The sequence below is a fragment of the Channa argus genome, chromosome 1 (genome assembly GCF_033026475.1).
Source record: "Channa argus isolate prfri chromosome 1, Channa argus male v1.0, whole genome shotgun sequence".
NCBI lineage: Eukaryota > Metazoa > Chordata > Actinopteri > Anabantiformes > Channidae > Channa > Channa argus.
In genome coordinates, this window is record NC_090197.1 from 25344290 (window position 1) to 25370072 (window position 25783).

At 38.4% G+C, this 25783-nt stretch overlaps 1 protein-coding gene across 3 annotated transcripts; it reads right to left on the reverse strand.

The window, feature by feature from the left end:
- Positions 1 to 287: 287 nt before the first annotated feature.
- top2b (DNA topoisomerase II beta) lies at positions 288 to 25738 on the reverse strand. Of its 3 annotated transcripts, XM_067509041.1 has the most exons (37): positions 25559 to 25738; positions 25256 to 25366; positions 23376 to 23540; positions 21420 to 21510; positions 20313 to 20376; positions 19516 to 19661; positions 18736 to 18833; positions 18036 to 18248; positions 17464 to 17637; positions 17271 to 17372; positions 17040 to 17177; positions 16793 to 16931; positions 15433 to 15590; positions 12351 to 12476; positions 12132 to 12242; positions 11729 to 11834; positions 11499 to 11608; positions 10333 to 10425; positions 9957 to 10071; positions 9589 to 9710; positions 9251 to 9399; positions 8819 to 9050; positions 7641 to 7775; positions 7322 to 7522; positions 7014 to 7209; positions 6832 to 6923; positions 6110 to 6265; positions 5844 to 5927; positions 5412 to 5606; positions 5203 to 5329; positions 4722 to 4898; positions 4155 to 4374; positions 3902 to 3984; positions 3331 to 3426; positions 2623 to 2754; positions 2426 to 2529; positions 288 to 762 (listed from the first exon to the last, which is right to left on the reverse strand). In XM_067509041.1, the coding sequence occupies exons 2-37, from the start codon at positions 25295 to 25297 to the stop codon at positions 604 to 606; spliced, it is 4851 nt and encodes a 1616-aa protein (XP_067365142.1). In that variant the 5' UTR covers positions 25298 to 25366; positions 25559 to 25738; the 3' UTR covers positions 288 to 603. The 3 variants fall into 3 exon arrangements, with proteins under 3 accessions (XP_067365142.1, XP_067365134.1, XP_067365151.1); XM_067509033.1 differs by having other exon boundaries at positions 25256 to 25738; XM_067509050.1 differs by having other exon boundaries at positions 4740 to 4898; positions 25256 to 25737.
- Between the last annotated feature and the right edge of the window lie 45 nt (positions 25739 to 25783).

The window sequence follows — 25783 nt, forward strand, 5'->3', positions numbered from 1 at the left end:
GTCTCTGTTGCTTTAGCAGGATGTCATTCTAGGCTCAGTTGTCACTTTTTATGTTGTTTTCTCCAGACTGGGATTCTGTAGAAATAGTCAAGTTATTATTTACTCACAACTGAGTAAAATAAAAGTACTCTTGTTTTTACACATAATCGGCAAAAATGCTCCCTGAAGCCTTTTTGTGATACCAAAAAGTCCATAATGACAGCAGTACCAATTCCGCTTCGTTAGAAAAGTAGTATTAGTATTTGTAATATTGTACACTTGTCAAAGAATCAGACCAGGAAAACCACTGACATTTCATTGTTTACTTTCAACTTCATGTTCAAAAAGTTACATAGTATTTTTAACAATTAAAATGTTCTAAAGCACAGCATTCTAAACTTCTAAAAGCCGCTTGGGACAAATACAGAACATTTCAATGAGCATAAAAAAAGAAACCTGTATATGTATAATAAAAAGTGTGAAAACACCTACACATTAAAAAATCATTGAACATCACCATTAATGAAAATAAAATAAAACAATGTACAAAAGTCTGTGGGAACACAGGAGGAGGAGGAAACTTCCATACAAGCAGAGGGTGTTTGAATGAGACCTAAGGTTGCTTTAATCGAACATGTCGTCATCATCGTCGTCTTCCTCATTATCTGACTCGTGGAAGTACTTGACTTCCTTCTTTGCCCGACCCGGCCGGTCTCGGGATGAAGTGTGCATCACATTGTTGCTGTCGTCATCCTCATCATCAGAGGTATTTTTCTGAGGCTTCTGCACAGGAAGGTTATAAAAAAATGGATTTTAGTTACTATTTAGATTGTTATTTTACTTCTTGGTCACAAGCATTTCACTACTCATCTAAGCAGCTGCTTCAGTCTAAATGAAATGACATTTCACTACTGAATGAGTAACAAAACGCTTTCAAGCCAAGAACAAACATGATTAAGTCTTTGTATAATCAATGGATGTCTAAGAATTTTTCACCAATAGCTAGTTATCAGCCATATGCACTTCTTACTAGTTTTCATGAAGTTAGAGTTACCTGCAGGGTGAATTCACTTATTTACTAATAATTTTTGAGTGCCGCTTACATAAAACATTTAAGTACAGAAACAACAGCTGAGCTAATGACACTACTACACCAGTGGGAGCAATTCACAAATAGACACCTACAAAAACGTGTCTGCAAATATTAATTCCTGGTTCATTTCATCAACCCAGTGCAGCTGAAAAGCCAAGACCATTGAGTCTTTTCTGCCTCTGGAGCTTCCTATATAGGCATTTGCTAAGAACGAAGGGATAATAAAATTTTTTCCAAAGTGCACTGCTGCAAGTAAAAATATATTTTTTACATTAATTCAGTACAATATAAATGTTAATTTGACACTGCACTGTAATATGAGTGTTGGGTGGCTGCAAACTGTATGTTGTGGGAATGCGGACACCAGACAGAGGTCTGTTTATAGACTGATGACGTCCGTAGAACTGTCAAAAACATTTTGCCCAGAACATCTACACATACATAAATTTGAGCTTTAAAAAGTCCTGCATGGTATTTTAGTGTGCAGTGAATTTTCAATTTTATTTCATGTTGAATGTAAGGCTGGGGAATATATCAAATTAATTTCATATATTCAAATTGTTGTTTTTGAATGAAAAATAACTAAATAAATAGATAGATAGATAAATGAATAGCGATTACTACTTTCAGTGCTGTCACCTAAGGGCAGCATCAGGAATTCTCTGGAGTTACAAGAGCAATGTCATCTGGTTATTATTTGCAGCATGAGCATGGAGCTGTAGTAATGTCAGCCTGAGCAGGTTAAGACAACAATATAAAAACAAATAAATTCAGTTATTTTCAGTAATATTGAAATATGGGAAATCCCACCAATCAAGTCCGTCATTTTCCGAATCTTTTTTTTTGAGAAATTGATTGATTCAATTGAATTAAAGTCCCTCCTGACAGTAAGCAGCTTAACGACTGATCCACATAAAATATTTTAGCCTGAGCTGGCCCAACTTCTCTCTGCTTCTAACCTAAAACCAAAGCCACATGTGACTTTTGACGCAATTCCTGAAAGACAGTGGCATTTTTTTTTTAATCACACCTGGTTACCAGCTGAAAGTGGAAAACATTAGGACTGGAACATTGCAGGTCTGTTTTTGGACACATACACTTTTTAACGAGGGGAAATAATGCGTTTAAACAAGTTGGGTTATGCCTAAATGATGATAATATGGCCAGTGTGTACACATGTAGATAATCCTAAATAAACACTATTGTGGTAGTTTCTGGGTAATGGTGACTTCTGAAAAATCTGTGTAATGCCTGAAGAGCTACAGTATTTAATGTGAATGTAAAGTGGATAAAATATGTACAAAAATAAAATCCAAATATCTAGGTGCAGTCAGTACTTAATATGTTTTTTACCTTTAAGGAGGTACTCAGTCTGCCCACAGGTTTTGCCATTTTCTTCATTGGGTTGTACTCATCTTCAGAACCAGAGTCCTTCCTCTTTCTCCCTCGACCTTTACCTACACAGAGTTTACCAGGAGAAAAAAAGTAGGAAAACTCAGCCTTAAGGCCTGAGATTCATTGTCTCTCACATACTGGGATCTGTGGTGTACCTTTGAGTGCTGGTGTTGGCTTCTTGGATCCAGTGTCAGAGTCAGAGTCCCAGATGGATTTATCTGGTTTCTTTGCTTTTGGTGCTGGTGGTTTCTTAGGTTTGGTAGCTGCATCAGAGGGTTTCTTAGTTCCTGTAAATGACAGAACAACAGCTTATCAATAAATACTGCTTACACATAACCTTACAGCTCCCTTAAAAGACATAAATGCTTAGCATTTTCTCACAGTGAGTCATGCTGGAAGTGTTTTATCACCTCCATTTAGTACATCATCGTCCCGCTTTAAATATTGACAACCAGTGTTAGTATAAAATGCACATTAAAGTGTCACTGAATTCATGGACTTTTTTTTTGTCCTTTCGGCTTATAATGTGAGTTCAGCGTCTCCCCAGCGGATTATTGTCCGCATGTGGATTTTTACGGCGGATGCCCTTCCTGACGCAACCCTCCCAAATTTCTACCGGGCTTGGACTGGCACTGCACAGCTGGGTTGGGGAATGGGCTGTTAGGGGTTCAGTGTCTTGGCCAGATACACTGCGACAAATAGCCGTGACTGGGGATCGAACCACTGACCCTGTCAGTCCGTGGACGACTGCCTTACATTCATGAACATCCAGTTATCCCTTTTAAAAACCTTTATTTCTGTCAATGTTTGGCAGCCATGATGTTGCATTGCAGCACCCTCTGCTGCACAATCAGACACATTACCTTTCTTTGATGGTGAGATTTTGTCAAATGCGGAGCTGCTGGAATATGTTGAGAACACAGGACCATTGTCACCGTCACTGTCGGACTTGGACCCATCTAAAACACAACCACATGGGTTCTTTTTACACTTTAGTTATTTGGATTATGTCAGTGGAAACACACTCACAGCTATGTCTCACGATACATGTGATGTCACTAACTGACATAATACATTACTTAGCCCCCTACCCTAACTCTAACCAAAACCAAATTTTATCCTTAACCCCAAATTCCAGTTTTGATCCTCAAAGAAGCCCTTTGACTAGCCAAAATGTCCTTACAACACCAAAATGTATTAAACAATGTTTTTTGGTTATAACTATAAAGTCCAGTAACTAACCTTAAGCAAAACTTCCAAAAGGCTCCTTTAACGTTAAGGTAGGACTGTTTACATGTGTAAGTCGAAGGAGACATTTTTACGTTAAAGGTAACAATTATGAACAACTGAGTTATGAGTTTTCTTTCCATTCTGAATCAAATAAACTGGTTAAAATTCTGTGACAGCACTTACACTGAATTTGTATGTACTTACCGCTGTCATTGCTTTTTTCAGAAAAGGCTGACTTGGATGAGAAGATGGTGGTTGTTTCTTTCTTTTTAGCTACAGGTGCAGACCTTTAAAGAAGCACACAATATTTTACAATCTGAGTTGAGCCAGTGTTTCACAGGCCATTGACTAACACAGAACTTAAATTCTTCCTGTCCATTTCAACACACTGCACGTATATCTAATGTAATTTTTGCATTTTCTGTCAAATGAGTCTCTGACATGAGGTTGTCCTTACGTGGTCTTGTGTTTGGGAGGAGAGTACGAGTCTTCGTTATCATCATCGTCATCCTCATTATGGTCATTGTAATTGTCCTTCGTTTCAGATGAACCAAAGGTATCTTTGATCGACGTGACAGGAGATGAAACCACATCATCATCTTCGTTCTCCTCCTCATCTGCCTCTTCCTCTTCCTCCTCTTCCTCTGAGAAGTCAAATGTGTATTTTGGCTTCGAAGCTGAAAGACAAGAACAGTGTGTGTCTAACCACATTTCTACTGCTGATGCCTTGTACAATCATTACTGGAGTTTCAGCCGTTCTATTGGACCACACTAATCAGTCACACACTGTGGTAACCTAGACTAATAAGTTCATAAGTTTTATTTTTTGGCCTCAGGTGGTTTGAAGTCAGAGAGCTCTGTGTGGAATGAAAATGACATGTCAGCAGTCACTTTAACTAGCTATGTAATACTGTCAGAGGCTCATATCAAAGAAGTTCTTCAACATTTTGAACTAAAAAAACAAATAAAAGATTAGCTTTTCAATTGAGTATCATAAACTTGATTATTAATAGTAATTTTTAACCTGGCTGACGCCTGATACCTGATGCCCTCTGTGACTTGGTCTCTCTGGGGATGACAGGCTCGCTGTTCTCCAGGTCACTCTCTGACTTTGACTCATCATCAGACCAGGGGTTTCTCTTTTTCACCTTTTTAGCAGGGGCAGCTTTGGGTCCTGGAGCCTTTCTCACTCTGGGAGCTCCTGCAACACAGTAAACAAGACTACCAGGCTGAGGAGTTCCTTGTTTGATAATGGATTAGAGTTTACCGACTGCACTGCAGTTCATCAATGATGGCCTGGTGTGAAAGCTACTTTCACACCAACAGATTGTACATATCACAGCAAACACAGTATGTCTGTATAAATAATTTCTCTAACTAATATAAGTCTAGTCACATTGCCTCTTAAAATCTACTGAATGGCAAACATGAGTGCATTATATGAACAGCAACAGCTAGATCAATTACCACATTTGATGTAACAGCCACGGCTTTAAGTTACTGACCAGGTTCTTTCTTCTCCTTCTTGACACGTGGGGCCTTTGGTTTGGCTGCAGAATTTTCTCCTGTTCCTAACTCCCCACCCACACCATCATCATCGAACTCCAACTTCAGCGCCAGATCTGTGTCAGGCTGAGAGATAGGCACAACCTGTTACAAACAAGCGTTGATATGCTGATATTATACATTTTAGAGCGATATCAGCAATTGTTACCTTCTTCTTCTTGGTCAGTTTCTTGGCAGCATCAGATTTGATTGGCTGGGATGGAGGCTCCACCCTGCGACCAAATGGTGACGGCATGGTCTCCTCCAGGTTCATCTTTTTCACTTTAGGTTTTCCCACTTTACCCTTCACTAGTTTGATGGCCTTTCCTGAACTCTGCTCCTCTCGCTCCTGGGTCTCCACATTCTGACACACAACACACAGCTTGAGTTACTTTACTTTACACAATCAGCATAGCCTCAAATAAAAGCCGGTATACAAATAATGATAGAGTCTTCAACATAAACTAAAAAAAAGGCCAGGTAAAAAACAGAGCGCACAAAGAGACTTACCTCCACCGTAATAACTTACATGATCATTTGAGTACATCTTTTCCTGAAGACATTACAAGTCATGTAGGATTTAGCATTTGTAACAACTTACATCAAGCTCCTCAATGAAGACTGCCAAGTCTTCTTTCCACAGGTCCTCGGGGGATTTCCTCTGAAGATCATTCAGTTCCCCTTTCTGCAAAACAGCACACATTCAACTCATAATAATCCAGTACAACAGTTAACACCCATTTTGATTACGCCTCATAAACAATACAAGTCACTACAATAATCAGCGAGTGCCAATGACTAGTATCTAGCAAGATAAAAATAAAAATTATGTCATGAATTTCTTTTTAAAAGATTGAATAATAATACCTTATGGTCCCTTTGTTTGAGGAGTTCCTCCACCTTCTCTTTAGTCAGGCACCACAGAGGCATGTTGAGGATATAGTTAAAGTTTGGCCCTGACGAGGACCCGGAGTCCACAGAGCTGTCGCTCTCATTTCCATCACGGTAATCTTCCTCCAGGGCCTGGCAGAGACAAACATAAAACATCATACAACAGACTCTTATAGCTGCTGTTTCCTCCACATACTGTCATGATTCATGTGTATGCACTGACATACTGAAACAAACAGTTCTATAAATGGTGAAATAGTGCCTCCCTCTTGTGTTTCTTATAGTTTTAGAAGATTAGTAATGGTAAATGGTCTAAATGGTCTTCACTTATATAGCACTCAAAGCACTACACCGCTTCTCATTCACCCATTCACACTCACAATTACACATACACACATACACAGATGGGGGAGCTGCTATGCAGCTGGCCACTCAGCAGGAGCAACTAAGTTGGGGTTCAGTGTCTCGCTGAAGGACACTTCTACATGTGACCAGAGGAGCCGGGGATTGAACCAACAACTGCGAGATTGGTGGACAACCGCTCTACCTTCCTGTGCCACAGTCAGCTTGAATTAGTAATGCAATTACTAATATTCTGATTACTAAGGCTAATTACTAATTAGCCTGTTTAATGCAATATATAAGTATTTGTTCCTACTATAAAACTAATTGTTGTCACCTAAGTATTGGAACAGTACCTTTTCCTGAGCTTTAGTCCAGGCAGCTACTGGATCAGACTCATATCCTTTCTGGACCAGCATGCGGACCAGTTCCCGCTTGGATTTGTTCTCTGTTAGGATGATAAATATGTATTAGAACAAAAAATATTCAAATAAACACTTAAAAACTTTTATTTTTAATTACTCTTTTGCATTCTTACCGATAGAAATTTTGCCTTCGATCTTCTCTAGCACAAAGCGGGCCTGATTGGAGAGTTTTGAGGCCTCTGCTCCAAGGCTGCCCAGTAACCAGTCCTTCCTCAGTTTGTAGTAGTGCAGGCGGAGTTCAAAGAACTCCCTGAGGATGTCTTGGACTGAATCATACCTCTTCAGACAACCCATGTGGTCAAAGAGCACCTTAGGGGAAGCAGTTTAAAAGCATATACATATTTAAAAACAGACAAAACAAGTAAACAACCAATAAAACCCTGAAATGACTGGCTTATGTTGAAGTGGTATCACAGTCTACCATGGAGTTGCAAGTGAGGCTGGACTGCAGTTTGAAGACTTTGTGGAGGCCAGCTGCCTCGGCTTGGGCCAGTTTCTCCTCAGACATCCGAACCACAAACTTGACTGTGGTGTCTGTGTGGTATTCCTTATAATCGTTGATGAGAGCTGGTGTTTTGTCACTGCCCTGCAGCATGGGCTCTAGCACTGACTCCTTATAGGCCTGCATACAAAAGGGAAGGTTATTCAAAGTGTGGCAAATACATAACCAGCAATTTAAGTCATCCTCTGTGTTCTGTAAAGAAATTTGATGTAACGAATTACAAGAGATGAAAGTTTACCTGTGTCCATGTCCGGACAGGAAGCTCCGTGATCTCAATGGTGTTTCTGTCTATGACCAACACCTCTCCACTGACCAGGTACTGATTTGGACCCAGTTCATGGATCACTCCTTTGAAGTTTTTGTAGCTGGGAAGCTGATTTGAGACAAACACCACAAAGAGACAAACACTGAAAATGTTTAATATTGCATTTTAAGCAAAGTATAAATGCTAAGATTTAGTCTCCTGCTTGCACTCACACTTCAATAAACAATTCTTGGAAGGCATTTTGACCATGCGCAAGACCAACAAGGAGGGGGGAAGGAATAAGAATTCTCTATAGGGATGTCCTGTTACCACTTTTTCCCAGACCAACTACAAGTACTTACATTTTAGTACTCGCCTATTCCAAGTATAGTACAAGCACTAAACTGTTTTGCTCTTAGAATGAGTTGTTGAACAGTAAAATCCTCATCAGTATATTGCAGTTAAACAAATCTAGTGAGACAGGAACTTCTTCCGCATTCTTCAGCCAATACAAATATGGCAACAACTGGAGCAACTATTGCTGAAAAGAAAAAAGGAAAGGAAAAATGCAACCAAAGCCCACCTTGAGCTGAGGTCATTTTTAAAAAAAGCATTGCTATTGTACCACCAGTTGGCCCTTGTTATAGTGTCCAAGTATCTGCATTGTGGAATTGTGGAATTTTAAATCACTCTGTTATAAATACATTATTTGTTGAAATATGCTGCTTTTATATATTATACAGTTATATTTTATATAACTGCCACTGTGGTGGGTAGGTAGAGCCAATTTATGCTGCCACTTCACAAAAATTATTGTGATGGGTACTAAATTTCAAACCCTGCAACAGACTTTCTATTTTGTCACCATAAATAGGTCATCTTGCCAACATCAGCTGGACCAAAGTTAAATGTTCTGCTTTTCTATCTATTGGTTCTCAAATCATTTTACACTGCTTCTCAATCACCCATTCGCACTCACAATCACAAGACACTTTGACATGTGACCGGAGGAGCCGGGGATTGAACCAACGACTGTGGAATTGGTGGATGACCACGCTACCTCCTGTGCTACAGTTGCCACTATTAACCAAGCTGCTTGCAGTGGAACAAACAGGAAGACAAACTGATATAGATGAAAGGATGTTGTTTCTGCTCTACGACAGACTATTTACCATTGGCAGAGGATCTTGGTGGTTGAGCAAGCGGTTGATGTTGTTAACAATCTCTCGTGGGCTGTAGTTTGGAATCTTACATGCCCAGCCTGTCCCAATGCCCTCTGCACCGTTGACTAGCACCATTGGAATGATGGGAATGTACCACTCAGGTTCCACCTTCTGGTTATCATCATAAAGGAACTTTAGAAGATTTGAATCCACCGCTGGGAACAGCAGCTTGGCCAGAGGACTATAAAATTAACACAACATATTTATGAGATTAACCAACAAGTTTTTCAAATGTTTTCAAAGTATGTGAATAATTCTGAAATACTGAAACTATTGAGCTCAGATTTAATGCATGGTTATACAGTTCCCCAAAATCCACAACAATAACCTGAACATTACATAAATAAAGGAATGCAACTGTTAAGTTAAATATTGCTTTACCTGAGCATAGTGAAGATATAACGAGGGCTGGCAGCATCTTTGCCTCCGTTTATGCGAGTACCAAACTGACCCAGTGGCTGCAGGATGTTCACGTTGTTGCTGCCCACAAAATTCTGAGCCAGGTTCACTATAGTCATCATAAGAGCTTGCTGCATTGGCAAATAAAAAGTGGGTTGTTACTAAATGAAAAAATGACAATGACAACAAAAACAAAACAAAATGTAATCTGAATCCTATTTTTTAAAATTGTTTGTCAACTACAGACTGCCATTAATTCAGCTGTCAGGACGACAATATAAACAAATAGAGATGTCTAGAGGACATAGTGATGACTGTACCTCTCCATGATGATAGGCAGACATCTCTGCCACTGAACCAGCCAGCTGCGCTACCTTCACTTCCCTCTTGTCGTTCCTCTTCATGCAGGTGAACAGCACCTTCCTCTGACCTGGTTTTAAGCCTAGAAAAAACCAACCAACCAAACCGCCCACCCACCCGCACATGCATCCGCACATCCACCCGCACACACACACACACAATCCTCAGTGGTGAGGTTGTTTCGGAAGGGCTAAATAAAGCTAAATTGTATAGTAAATATTAGATTGGATACATTAAAAAAACATTATTTCCTAATGGGTTTAGAAATGACAAAAAAGAAAAAAGACAAACGTCAACCAATACACAGAGATATGACGTTTATACAAACCATCAACCAACGATGGGATAGATCTTTCGTTGTCAGAGTTGGAAAACAGAATAAGCTCTTTGTTGATGAAATCATTGTAGGAGAGATGTCTGGCCTGAGTTCCATACAGGTATTGCTAAAAAGCAATTTAAATCAAAAATAATTGTAGTGAAATAAAGCTTTATCAATATTATTTACATAGGCATAAACATACAAAAAGTACAAACGGTCAACAATGAATGATTGGTCTTTTCCTGTATCTGAGGAACAACACAAATTATATAACACCACTTATCCAAAGAATCCTCACACTGGAGCAGCACTTAACAAACAAATCTTTATCTATCCTTCTTCCTCTCACCACTGCCTCCACACAAGTGGGAGCAAAGCCACAAACCTCTGGCAGGCCGTGCATCCTCCTCTGACGTCGGTCTTCCATGAAATTTGTTAACCATTCTTTCCTGTCATCTGTCTTTTTCTTACTGAAGGCCTGCAAAAAAACAAGCACAATTCTGATTGAATTTGCTGAATATTTTAGTTTATTTAGTCACAGTTAACTGTGTTCAATCACTTTTGAACAGTTTGTGTTTCTCAATTTTGAACAAGAACAAGAAGCTAATTCTCTCTAATTTACTGTTAGCGTTAGATCCTAACATTCAGAGATTATGGGGGAAGTGAAGTCTGTTTTCCCATGGACATACATTTCCCCTGTCCCTAATCTGGACCAGATTAAGGACAGATTCTGACTAGTCCCTAGTCTTGGACATTTACTATAGCATTGTTTGAACCTTTACCTGGCTACTGGATAAAAGACAAGACCCATACATTTCTGCTACTTCTAATCTTATCAAAATAAGACTTAACTTCAAACACCATTGTAACCCTTATGTCAGATCACTGTTTTGGCTATTCTATTAGCTATTGATGATGGTTTAGGTCTTGACTCTTTTCTAGTAAAACTATATCCTTAAACAAGGTACATTCAGGGGCCACCTTTAGACCCCTTATCCTTTAATAGGATAGTATTGTCTAGTATTGGGATGTTTTTAGGTCTGTCACTAACAGTCTGGATGAGTACACGGACACTGTGACGTCCTACATTAACTTCTGTGTGGACAGCATCATTCCATCATGCACCATGGTGAGTTATAACAATGACAAACCCTGGTTCACAGCTAAAACAGCTAAAGAAGCTGTTCCAGAAGTAGAGAAAAAGACAGATTTAACAAGGAGCCTCTTATTTTCTTTGTATTGTATTTTATTCTATCTTTGTGTACCTACTTCATATTTGTTGAAGTTTTTGTACTTCATATTTTAGATTATGTGTTTGCACCTGACACCAAGACAAATTCATAGTACTGTTACGTGTTCTTAATTTTGCTTGCCAATATTTCTGATTATAATTCTGATTGTTTTTTTATTCTGATTCTAAAGGGGGTAGTAAATTTTAACTTGCTATGCTGTATTTAATTAAAAGTTTGGACTGTGATAAATATTGTAAAATGTGTTTTCTAAATTTTCCTGCCTTACAAAACAGTATGGAAGTGTAGAATTCAAACTCACCAATGTGATGGCAGCATCGTCCTCTGCCCCACTGTATCTGAATGTGATACGATGTCTCTCCATGTCAGCAAAGTACTCCTTTGCCTCTTTACTTGTACTTGTACCCAAACCTGGAACAGAAATTTAACTATACTAACTGAATCTTTAAAAAAAAAAAACCAATAGCTAATTATTGTGTGTATAAGAACTTTTATTTTCCATTGATGTAGTTAAACATTAAAGTAGCAAACCTTTGTAGTACTTTATATGCCAGGTTTTATAGTTCTCTGTCCTTTTTTTCCACTCATCAAACTCTGGAATGCTGTAGAAGGACAACTCCTGCTTGTTTTTGGTCGCCTGCAGATAACAAATTATGGCAGCTAAGCTCCAGATTTATGATTCTTGCTTTAGCCAGATATTTTATGCAAATTAAGCTGTGACGCAAACAGAAACTAAAAAATGATTGTGCAGAGTCAAATAGTTCCAAGTTATGTCATACTCATACTTGACATTTGTGGACTCGTTGATGCCAAACAATTCACTGAACAATATATCAAATCATAGATTATCAACTGTATATTTTGCAGCTGAATGCTACTTCTTAACAGACGAATAAAAATTATAATGTATAATATGTGTAGATGACTCACTTACTTTAACAATGGGGGTGATGAACTGCTCCAGAAATGTGTGTTTAAGTAGAGAGGGCCAGTTGTGGTGAAAGAAGTTGATAAGGAGACCTTTGATGTGGGAACCATCTTGATCCTAGGACATAAGAAGAAATGTTACAACTATGCAACAGATGTATTAGCTGTTACTTGCTATTGACATCCGATACCAAAGCTGTAAGAAAGTGTCCATGAGGCAAGTTACCTGATCAGTCATAATCATGATCCTGCCGTACCGCAGGCTCCTCAGTGATTCTGGGTCATCATAACTCTTCTTGTACTGAAGGCCAACAATTTTAATGATGTTGTTGATCTCAGCGTTTTCCATGATCTGTCAAAAAAAAGGGAATATTAAGTGACAGACAGGCTAATTCTAATTGTTTTAAAAAGTACAACTCTTATTCTAGATTCATTAAATTTTTTCATTCTTATAATTCATATTATTATTTACGGCTTACAGCTCATGACAATCAAAAATCAAAAATTCAAAATTAGAATATTTAATTTCAAGTTTGAGTAAATTACTATTCATACCATATGAATACCACTTTCTCTCTTTCATTCTTGCTAGGGCTGTTTGATTATGGCAAGAATCATAATCACAATTCCTTTCCTTAATGTTCATGATTACTTATTGACTTCAGAAACATCACGCAAATTCTTGCATTCTTACCAGTGGATTTTTAAAATCAACCAGTTTAAAATCAATATAATTCAACTGAAAAGAAAATATTGTAAGTAACTAAATAAATAACAGCACAAGGGAGATGGTAGGACTCTTGTTTTTGTTGGATTGTCTGACACAACTCTTGCACTTGCAGGTGCAAAGATTTCATCTGATAGAATTGTTTACAACCAAAATAGAGTATTTTTTACTGTGCTTGCTGTATGTTGTAGGGTGAGGAAAAGCATTTTCTTTTTTCTCCCCACTTTCCACTCACACCAACCGGTCAAGGCAGATGGCTGCCCACCCTGAGCCTGGTTCTGCTGGAGGTTTCTTCCGTTAAAGGGAGTTTTTCCTCTCCACTGTTGCCTAGGGCTTGCTCAAGGGGGATTTGATGGGTTCTCTCTAAACGTCTTTATAGTCTTGACTTTATTCTATAAAGTGCCTTGAAGGCTTTGTTGTGAATTGGCGCTATATAAATAAAGTTGAATTGAATTGAACTGAATTTTCATACATCCACTAATCTTTGAACACTTTGTGTTTTAAAAAGCTGTCACTCGCTGTACTAGGACTTATATTTACAGAGATGGTGGAGTAAATTCTGGGGTAAATTAGGTTTTGGATTTGACTCTTAATTGCCCCTAGGTGTGAATGTAAGTGTAAATGGTTGTCTGTCTTTCTGTGTATGTCTCTTTGTCTTGGCCCCAAGATAGACTGCCGACCTTTGCAGACCTGCTTCTTATCCTATGACAGCTAAGATAGCCTCTAGCCTCGCCGTGACCCTAAACATAATAAGCAGGTACAGATAATGGATTGATAATCGTAACTAACCTTAAGATAACAAGCTGTATACATTTTTGACTTATCTATACTTTCCCTAAAAAGATTTAATTATGGCTACTTTGACCACAGACCTTTACACTCGTATTTTTCCTTGTTAAGGGATTTCTTCTTCTTCTATTAGTCCTGGCCTTATTTCCAGCTCTCTTGATTTTCTCAGTGGTTGTATTAGTGTTTTTTCTTGAAATTACAGTGCTGTTACCTAGGCTGTTACTGTCACTATGTGATGTTAAAACATGAGTAGTTTAGAAATAAAACTGAAAAAGCATTACATCTTAAAGCTGAAAAACATCTTCAACCCACGATTTACGTCTATTACCATTAATTAGTTATTGGCCCCCCAAACATAAAGCAGCAGGCACTGTACTAAGTCTCTAGTTAGATTTGACTAGATGTAGTGTTCTCGGCACCCGCAAAAGAAACTCTTAACCAGATTATTTCCAACCCCTTGCGTAACAGTTGTTAAGGTGTTTTTGTCATCAAAAGGTGCTCCTTGTTTTTCCATACAGACTTTGGTGATTATGAACAAGTGCTTATTATAAACCCTAAAAAAGGTCAGAACTGTCAGGAGTTAGGGCAAACCAGCAATGATAAGGGATACACGTGCTGGATTTGAATGTACGAAAACTATTTGTCTTCCAATAGATATTGATAGATTGACAAGCATATATTTTTCAGTGTGACGTGATTGTAAACTGATTGAGGTCCAAATAAAGGAAAGGACCAGGCTTCCCCTTCAGACCACTGTAAGTTTAAATACTTTCTTTCTTGGGAGTGAATTGACATAATGTTCTAAAAAGTATAAAAGATGGAAATACTGCTTTGTACTTTGTACTCTTACATTTCTAATAAATAATATAATAATATCTAATATTTAAACATGTTTTGATCAAGTGAATGTAGTCATGGAAGATAAACAATTCTGCCCTAGTGTTCATAAAATTACCTTTAAAATGGTGAAAAATTTAAGAACATAAAATGTAACATAAAATTCATGAGTTTTGAGTGCATAATTCCCTATTTTTGTTTTTCTCATAGCTTTTCCTTGTTGAGGAGCAATGGAGGGATAGCAACTCAAATCAAACTTGTATTACAAAGACTAACTTTCACTTTGTTTGTCTAACTCAGACTGCAGAAGCCTCATATTAATGTCAGACACAGTTCAAATGCACTTTTACATAAATCGATTATAGAATTCTGTCAATTCCATGCAACTGAAATTGGTAGGGATCTCTTAATGACTAGTAGGAAGAGGATGGCTAAATACAGCAAACAAAAACTTATTTTGTTATAATATGAACCTTTAGGACTTAAACATTTAAAAAACTTTTGTTCAATTTACTTTAGCTGTGCATTTTTGGTCACAATGATCTTGATGAAAAGTGAAAAGTCACCTCATAAACCTTGACCATAAAACAAATCATCATGATACCTGTGCTGCTAAAATATGGGACAAACAGGGTTCTAACTAAACAAGCTTCAGACATAATCAACACAATGAGCATTTTAATGGAAGCATTTTTACCAGTGTCAGTAACTCCATAAAGTTTGCCTGGACTGACTAAAGTCTGTTGTGGGGATGCTGGTGAAACTTTTATTTTTATTCAATGATCTTACAGGTCATTTAGTGTTAAAGGCTGCAGCCCTTTGAATAAAGTTAGAATGAAGTTAAAGGGTTTAGGTAAATCTGTCAGATAACTCCTTCTTAAATTTTGTAATCCCCTCTAATGACTAATCCTGTCAAATTTATGTCACAGATTTTGTGTAGGAAAAATGTCCCTACCTGCTTATGGGTTGCCTCTCGCACATTTAAGATCTTCCCTCTGAGTGGGAATACTCCATACCGATCACGCCCGATGACTCCCAGTCCAGACACAGCCAAAGACTTGGCTGAGTCTCCCTCAGTGAGGATGAGGGTGCATTCAGAGGAATGTTTGCCACCTAAGATACAGACATGTAAAAAATTAATAACAAGTAATTTATTACTGTTTTATTTATTGTGTAGCCTTATAGTCTCCATGTCATCTCAAATGAGTTATTGCTCTGAGCTAATACAACATAAGTATGTATATTATAACGTCATGCAAGAACCAGTTTTACGAACAGATTCCTTCGGTAATGGCATATATAAGCAATTTAAGAGAATTTGTGAAAACTTTTACTTTGGATATTCACTTAGGCGTGAGCAAAATTCAGGAGTGTTCCAGACCTCTTGTATCTTGTATTTATTCTGTTCACAACATCACTATCATTATCACACCAGCTTATGTAACTGATATATATGGTTACAGCGGTTTCTACATGTCAACAGTTACAAAGGGAAGTAGAAAACTTTTCTCCATCCTGGTGCTACCTTAGGGTCTTTCCTCAGTTCTGTGTCAGTGTCCTCCTCTGTTCTTACAGCTGAGAGAAAAAAAATCACCTACTGTAGCTTGAATATACTCTACCCCAATATCTCAGTGATTGTTGCCCCCTTCACCTCCTCACACTTTTTGTCATATCATAAAAAAAGATTATTAATGTCCAACTTCCTGCAGCAGTCCGTCTTTATTTTGTCACAGTACAGCTACACCTCAATGACACATGGACTTTTTATAAAGACACATTTACTTTTTATAAATGTTCCTCTCATAAGACTAACAATTCCAATATCAAATAAGAACAAAGATAGAACAGTATTTCTGAGTAGTGGGTATGATGATACCGACTATTGATGAAATTGCTGTTTTGATAATGCACATCCTGAATTTATCATGGCAACATGTTAAGATGAAAAAAGATTTGCATTGACAGCAAAAAAATGTGTCCCAATAAAATATGATTTAAAAAACAAAAACAAAACACTAGCAAACATTGAAACTGCCCGTTTCCATCTCCAGTTGAGGTAAATAAAGGCTGACTATCAGTTGAGATTTTATGGTCTATTTAATGTTCCAGAGTAATAAAGTACTACTCATAATCTACAAACAATGCATTTATAAAAGCCAGTCATGCCTTATGAGTAACACTTCATAAAGTACTCTTCCTTCACTGCTGCAGATCAACATTTCTGATTTAGTTTAGGAAGCACCAACCACAGCTGTTGTTGTTGGTGCTGAACATTCAGGTTCTATACATCAGTAAATAACAAAAGCTTAACATACCAGCATCATTTGCATCATCTAGCTTGGGGATGCCTTTAATCTTGCTGTGCTTCACTGATGAACACTTTTTATTCAGTTGTGTCTGAGCTTTGAACTTCACCCAGTTGAGTATACTCTCCACAATGCCACAGTTGGTTGCCTGTGATTGACAAAGAGGCATAATCTTTTCTGGACTGACCCAAACTATTAGATAAATGAAAACACAATACAGTGTGAGGGACTGAAAACGAATGAAAAATATCCTTACAGCCCTCACGAACTTTTCTGACAAAAGGCACTTGGACCCAAAGCTTTTGGTCTGGAGTGTCATGTTCTCCTTGGTCTGGGAATCAAAGGTGGGATTCTCAATCAATGCGTTCACAAACACCCAGACGTGGTTTTTCACCTGAGGCACACATGAGGTGAATGTCAATTAGTTTTTTTTTTAACAACTGCATTCACTACAAATTAGATATGCTGCTCTCATAATATAAGCCACCTGGAAGGGTTTGACCGACACTCCTGCCTTATTCTTCTTTTTCACCACTTCAATAAGTTTGGCCACTATCTGGTCCACCACATAGTCAATGTGTCTGCCACCCTAAAAATGCACAGACTACTGTTAGAGACACACTTTTATTCTGCTTCTACTGTTTTTTAGACATGGCCTATCACTGTTGAGTTTTAAGTACCTTGGTAGTGGCAATGCTGTTAACAAAGCTGATCTGTTGAAATCCTTTCTCACTCATGGTAAGGCAAACCTCCCACCGATCATTCACAGTTTCATTCACCACCTTCAAGGGAACACCTGTCTCATCCAGCTTGTCCTTCACATACAGATCCACATAGCTGCGGAACCCATTGACCTTTAGTAACAGGACAGGTGCATATTAAGTTCAGCAAATAATATTTAACTGCATAAAATAATTTCAAAACAAAACATGGTAACTGTTATGAGGCCTGTTATACCGCAAATCCACTAACTACTGCTACAGCTACAATTACTAGTACGACTACAAGGAGGAGAATCGTTCATAAAATTATCAAGGTTCTGGCATCTTAGTTTTGGTTCAGTATATGTTTTTGCGTTCACGTGGGGGTTTCAGCAACATCAAAGTCACTTTAAAATCCTAAACCCTATTCTCATCAACAGTACTTAAACTGTCCCATCTTTAACTACTTTTACTACTACTACTACTACAACTAATAGATTTATTATTATTAATACTACATACAAAAAAAGTGTAACTGGACTGAGACGTACCGGTAATTTTTTCCCATTCAGTGTAACTTTAACACCTTTGCAGGAGCCAGCTACATCATATGCTCTGCGGGTAAGAAGCGCCACAATGTCCTTTTCCAGTTTTTCCATCTTGAACTTGGCCAGATCTGGCTGGAATGTCACACAAGTAAAATCGTCCCCATCAAAGAACTTGATCTTGGGCTCAGATGTCTTGGTCATGTTGTTCTGCCAGGTCTGAGGAAAAGGACAGATGGACACACAAACTTGCTGCTGGCTAAATAGTCACTGGGAGTAAAAGCATTTATGTAATGTTTTAAACGTTATCTACTCAAATTCCAACCCTCTTACTCTATCATGTTCATTTAGCCTTAATTGTTGTGATAAGAAACACCCTGTGACTTAACAGCTGTGGCCATACAAACCTCAAAGGGTGCTCAGTATTATAAGAATTAACCCCCCCCCCCCAAAAAAAAATACATGTGAAAATTTGACTTTAATATGTGCCATGCCAACACAGCAAGGCCCTTACCTTTTGGGGACTATGGGTCAATTGGAGGTGATGAACACATTAGCACATTCTACAGACTGTGGACACAACTATGTGTTGGACAGATATTACAGGAAATCTGCAGTATTTACAGAACAATCCAGACATTTTTTGGTGATGGCATTATCAGCCTATCAAAACCACTGATTGTCCTCTGTGGTGAGTCATCCTCACCTGTTTGAAGCTGTGCCTGTACTCCTTGCAGGCTGTTTCCACTGTAAACTTAGTGCTGAAGATATTGCAGAGTTTAGCACCATAGCCATTTCTTCCTCCTGAAGCCAAACAAAGATCAGTGCTGATTTTATTGGGAATTTACACTAAAAGTGAGACATAAGCAGCAGTTAGGAGCTACATGAGCAACATTCTATCCAGGCCACACTGACCCTGAAGTGCATTCAGTGTCTCCATCATCAGAATAAAATTTTCCCTTGTCCATTACAGGGGTCTGGAAAATTATAGCAGAAAGCTAACTGTGACACAGTCAGCCAGATGAATAATTGCATCAATAAAAAGTTTGTAACAGCTTGTAAACACATTTAAACAGCTGTTGTATATAGAAATTATGCCTTCCTAAAAGTAAAAAGTAGGAAAAAAGGCCTGAAGCATAAAAAGCACAGGGGATCCCAGTCTTCTTTGAGTTGTTGTGGACTCATTGAACCTTTAAAATGTAACTTGCAAGTTAAGACCCTCTGTAAATCAGCATGTAGAGAAATTGCGTAGAAAGTCCCTTTTGTATTGAATCAGGGGACACGTTCAGGGGAAAGGCGGAGCAGTTTTTAGGAGCAGTCCTCAATGCACTGGAGTGCACATTTACCATTTATGTATAAACTATTATTTTCAGGTAATATTTGGCATGCACTTTGAAAAATAATTACCAATGAGTTGTATTTTAACAGCGATCTTTCAGAACTCCTTTAAGTAACACTAATAAAAAGGTAAGAGGGCTCTTCTCACCTGTAACCTTTTTCTCATCATCATCATAGTTGCTGGAGGTGAGCAGGTGACCAAAAATGAGAGCTGGGACGTACATCTTCTCATCCTTGTGCTCCACTACAGGTATTCCTTTACCATTGTTCCAGATGGAGATGGTGTTGGACTCACTAGTGAAGACAGGGGAGAGGAGGTTGAACACAGACAATCTAAAACAGATTCACTTGCAGGATCGGTTATTAAAACTTGATACTTTTTATGATATTAATCAAATAGCTAGTCAGATTCAAAGCCTTGACTTGTCTAATCAAATAGTTTGGGATTCAAAAAATAATAATGTAACAAAATTAAATCTGAGTTGTTTTCAGGGTTTTCACTCTTTTCAGGAATTTTCTTTCTCCAGGACATTTTCACTCACATGTGATGAGTATGTGAGATGGAGATGAAGTCCTGGTCTACCAAGCTCTTCTCTGTGAAGCTCAACCCTTGTTCTACATTAAGCCAGGTAAGCACACCTGTCTCTTTCCACTGTTTCAGTCCTTCCAGACTGCAACAGTGGCTTCCTCTCCCTAAACCAGAACTTTTTCAAGCAGGCTTGAGGTGATTTAAAATGCTAAAAATCTGAGAAAAAAACAAGATTGCTAGTTTTTAAGGTTGAGATGAGCTTAAAAAAATCGTCAAATTCTAATTAAACATAGTTGAAAGGTTGGTCATGAGTTAACAAAACATTTAATTAGTCAACCATGTAGAGGTTATGCAGCATCTTGGCAGAAATAAATATAGCCTACTCTTTTTAGTACTCGGTATAGAACTCTACTCACGGATCAATGGTGATCTTAATGGCAGTCATGTTCTTGTCCCTTTGTTTGTTGTCTGCAGCATTGACTGGTAAGGGGAAAAAAGTTGTACATAAAAAATTATCAAAGCAGTTGCTATAAAGCATAAGGTAAAATGTTTATCAGTTGACAAGTTATTTAGTGTATGACAGAAAACAGGATGAGAATTTTAGAGCCCAGGGTCGTTTGCATTTCACAGTCTTTATCAATGGCTGATAAAGCAATCAAAAAGATTCATGCTTCAGATACAGCTGAATTAAGATCCATTTTAGTATTACAGCAGTATATTTAATTAAAAAACAGCTGACTAATATAATGAAAATAAACAAGAAAATGTTCATATCTGGTTCATTTTGGTACCTGAATACAAATGATGGGCCCACTTGGTTCTGTTTAGTGACCAAATATGGAAAATGTATTATTTCACACTTGGCCTAACAAATAACTATGTGGCTCTGATATAATTACATGGGCACAATGATAATATTAAGTCAATAGAACGGTCACATTAATAAAACAACTTTATGAACACAGAGGCTAAGAGGGCTACATGTGCAGAGATAGAAGCAATCAACATCCCTCCCATGGGGCGAGCAGTGTTGAGCAGCATCGTTTAAACACTGATTACACAGATGATCTTTACTAGCAGAAGCATCAAGCTCTGCATTGCTCTCAAATTTTACTGAGTTATTAAATCTAATATGGAACAGTGTGCACAACTGCATTATTAACCTTTACTGATGCAGGGAAACCTGACTGAGTATGTTTCTTTACCAAGGAAAATAAATTATGCGGCACAGGCTTTAAGCTGCCACAAACATTAGAGTGATTTCTCAGTCAACATTTTCACAGATGTCTCTATTCAAAAGCCAACAGAGAGAAACTTAATCCCCACATACAGTCCCAGATCAGTGCTGCTGAGAGGATGCAGAAGCAGACTGTGATGCAGTACATATTGCTGACAATTTCATCCTGACAATAAGACTTCAATATTCCAGGTATAGAAGGATGGCCGCATATGACAATTGATGCGTTAGAATAATTGTGCATATCTGAGTGCCATAGAAAGATTAACAGTGTGCACTTTCTTACCAAGAATTTCATCAAAGATTTTGTAGAGTCCGGGAACATAGGTGATTTCCCTCTGGTTCATCCCAATGTCTTCATCAAAAACCCACATTTGCTGAAAAGGTTTATCAAAAAACAAAAAACACGCACATTAAACAAAGATTAATACATAAAAAATACTGTGTTGCAATTCACAACAGCATGAGCATGTGTAAGCAAATAGCCAGGCTATTTTGGGCTGTCAGTTATGTTTCAGCTTATTAGCATCTGGTGCAAAACTGGAAGTTAACTGAAGGTCACCATGGAATGTTAAAGTAAAATAGGATTACTGATTACACCCAAATGTGGCTTTCAATTGTTACCCTAAAAGTATGATTTGAGAAGGTAGAAGACAGGGATGGTAGAAAATAACTAGATTTTCTTTTATTAAATGACCTTACTGTTTTGGGCTGTATCCATGCTTGGGGTTACTACACATTGTTATTGCAATATTTCTAACCAAATTAATATTGTGTGTAAAAAAAAAAAAACCTTTTCCTTTACTTTCTATTTGGATTTTTGAAAGTTTGGTTTGCTAGAGCTCCCTGATGAGATTTCAGGTATTAGAATTGCCAGCATATTTCTTTAGATCAATGGCTTGTCCCTTTCAGGGGTCATCACAGTGGAACTTGTTCTGCATGTTGATTTGGCATGTGTGTTTACTCCGAATGCCCTTCCTGTTGCAACCCTCCTGTTTCTTTTTTTTATCCAGGCTCACGACCGGCACCAAGGTATCCCTTGGTGGCTGTGTGGGCCTGCACCTGGTGGGGCGGGATTCGATTCCAAACCCTTCTGCAGCCCAACAGCACGCTCTAACCAATGAGCCACCAGCCCCCCATTTCTAGCATATTTCTTGCATTTAATTTTTAAAGAGCTGAATTTTGCAGTGGAAAACTGTGGTAAAATGATCCAGCTGGTCTGTATTTGCCCTGGCAAATACAGCTACCGATCCGGTTTAGACTTTAAGCTGAGTGTTGACCCATAAGGGTGTCCTGTCATCTCCTCTATTAGTTGGAATGTATTTCTGTTCTTTTCAGACTGTGACTTCTGTGATTGCCCATGTAACTGTTCTCACATATGTTTGTTAGAGAGATCATTTGAATAAATTTAGAATTTTATTATAGTGATTATATTGTGATCCCCTACACAGTCCTCACATTTCAGACACACAGCCTGGCAGACAGATATTATTTTGTGCATTATTCTGATTTTCATAGCCAGGTGTTGCTTCAGTGTAATAACATAATATCAATAACTAAAACCTTCCTTTACAGTTAACAGCCTCACAAATTACCAACACTAGTGTCTTGGGGCAATAAAGTTGATTTCATTGTCTCTTTAAATAATAATTCTACATCTAACCCATTTACTGTAGACTTAGAGTATACCAGCACTGATTAAATTAACAGTCATATCAGCCCAATTGTTAATACATCTGTAAACCATTTCATAGTCGGTTATGTGTTTAAAAAATAAATAAATAAAATCACACGGATGGATTTCACAACATTTTGGATGCTTTGTGTTCATATACTGGTGTTATGTTATAGCCAAGGTCAAGTCTGGATAATGTCAAGAGTGTTTTACTCGGATATTTGCGTTCTTATATACATCCCCTCTGGACAAACTCAGGAGAATGTCAGAATTCCAGCGCATATGACAAAGGGGCTTTAGTTCATACATGGACATGTAGTTTAACAACTTATTTAACGCTAACACACAGCTGTGATTTCAATGTGTTTTTAATAACACTGTGCCAACAACAGTAGTGGGAGATAACACCCAACCATGCAGAAAATATTACTAAATGTTTCAGGATCCTCAGTAGGCACAGTGCCAGAATTTTCTCTTTGTCTTGCAGACAAATGTAAAACTGAATTACATGTATGTCTCAAAGGTCTGGTTGATTTAGCAGTGAAAGATTGTTTGCTGAGAACTCACCTGGGTGATGGGCTCCACAGTGCCAATGTATGTATCTGGACGGAGAAGAATGTGCTCTAGCTGGGTTTTCTTTTGATACACTCGCTCCACAGACAATTTGGACCCTGCCTTGTCCTTTTTGGTTCCTTCCATCTTGCCAGTATCACCTCTGCCATTCGTAGCCTCCTGTTTGACAGAATTGGTGCCGTTATTATTAGCCAAATTTTTTTGTTTGTCCTTTCGGCTTATCCTGTGAGTTCAGGATGGCCACAGTGGATGATTTGTCCGCATGTTGATTTGGCACAATTTTTATGCCATATGCCCTTCCTGACACAACCCTCCTCAATTTCTACCTGCCTTGGGACTGGCACTGCCCGGCTGGGGATGGGAATGCCTGTTGGGGGTTCACCCCGACCCTATGGTCGGTAGGCAGCCACTCTACCAAGTGAGACCCCCATTTATAACTTTGTTTAAACCCTAGGTTGTGCAAGAAAATAGCTATACTGTGCTTTTGAGCAAGCAGATTATCAGTGCTGTCCACCACTAAGAGTATGCCAGTCATTTGTGTGCTTTGTTATTTTTTTGACAGAATGTCAGAGACAAAACATTGGCCAAAATGTAAATTGAAGGCAGGGGTTTTTCAGTTTGTTAATCCATTCATCTGTTATCTAAACTGCATATCCTGTCAAGGGTTTCAGGGGTGCTGGAGCCTATTCCAACATCTACTGGGAAGGAGGTAGAAGTGAGGTGGTTACACCCTGAACAGGTCGCCAGTCTATCACAGGGCTGACAGAGACATACAGGTACAGACAACCATTCAGACCCACAGGGAACTTTTTAGAGCCACCAAGTGACCTAACATACTTTTCCCACACAGGCATGGGGAGAATATGCAAACTCCACAAGTTAAGGCCACAACTTGCAGGATTCAAACAGCGGATCTCCTAGATGTGTGGTGGCAGCACAAATCGTTTATTTAAAGCTGACATTAAGCTACATATCAATTAACTCTAAACAAAACCTCCAAACTCTGAGAATCCTTTCAAGTAATCAGGGGTTAATGGTTGTCTGGAGACATTATCTTATTTTAATACTAATTCTATCAGGATTAATGATCAGGACTTTCATTAGGAGGGGTTTCTTTTAGTTCACATTATGTCATTTGCGGGAGCAGACATAGATTACAACCTTCATAATATGAGCAAACAAACGGCATCATTCTGAACTAAAAGCTCCTCCAGAAGATCTTATCTGGAGGTTTATAGCAAGAGGCAGAATGACATTTAATATTGAAAAAGCAGAACAGTTTAATACTATAAAAACAAATGTGCTCTGCGAAGTACTAACTTATGAAGCTAGTAAAAATTTTGCAAAGCCTTTGAGTCAATTCAGAGGGATCTACTAACTTGTGTCCAAGATAGCACCCGTTGTTGTTTTATGAGTCAACGCGTTCTTGAATTGTAATTAATACGTAATAAACAGTTCGGCTCTGTAACAATGCTCAGTTACTACTGAACCTGACAACTTTGGCTCTGTAGCCATGTTCATCCCCAACTTTATTTTGCAGGCTCACAATAAACTATTGTCTTTAGGGGCTGCAATTATGGCTGCTGTTGAGCAGAAGTCTAGTTCATCCCGAGACAGGACGTCGTAAGTCGGTCGTTACCTCAAATATCTGTAGAATCAAAACAAACCCGCTCACCATCAGCCACAGCTGAGTGGTCTCTAACATCGCTGACTGAGAAACAGGCACTATGCTAGTAGATTTAAATCCCAGAGCTTGTAGCAACCCGGTTGACTGTGCCAAGTTAAACGTATTAACTTTATAGGTTGTATAAAAGCACAATGTGAGCAGTGAAAGTATAAGTTAGTTAACTAGTTGTATGCCAATTTAAACTCACCATCCAAGCCAGAGCCCCGCTTCCTGCTGCGCCGTTGGACATCTTCCTTTGTGATCTTAATTGTTATGATGCAGCTCGTAAAATGTCTTCAGTCCCGGTGAAATCAAATGTCTGTCGGCATAACAAACATCTCAGTTGCTAAAAAGTGGCCACATGTGTGTATCTCCCATGTTCTTAAATAATTTGCTCTAAAAACACTCCTGTGAATATATCAAAACAAGCTGTAGAGGGGAGTGTACGGTGGCTATTGTTAAAATCGACACTGGCACAGTAGGCCTAAACTACTAAAACAAAGATGCTAACCGGGCTTCTTGCTGCAAAATAAATATGGTGCAAAATACGCGCTTTAAATAGTTTTACAATATCATATTAAAACTCGACATATTATAAAGGCAGTTTGACTCAATTGCTATTTAAAAACGACAGACTTCAATAGTTCTCATTAACAAATAAAACGAGTATTAGCTAGTAGCAGCGCCCGCTGTCCGGCTCCGCCATCTGCAAGATAGACGACAAATCGTCTCGTAG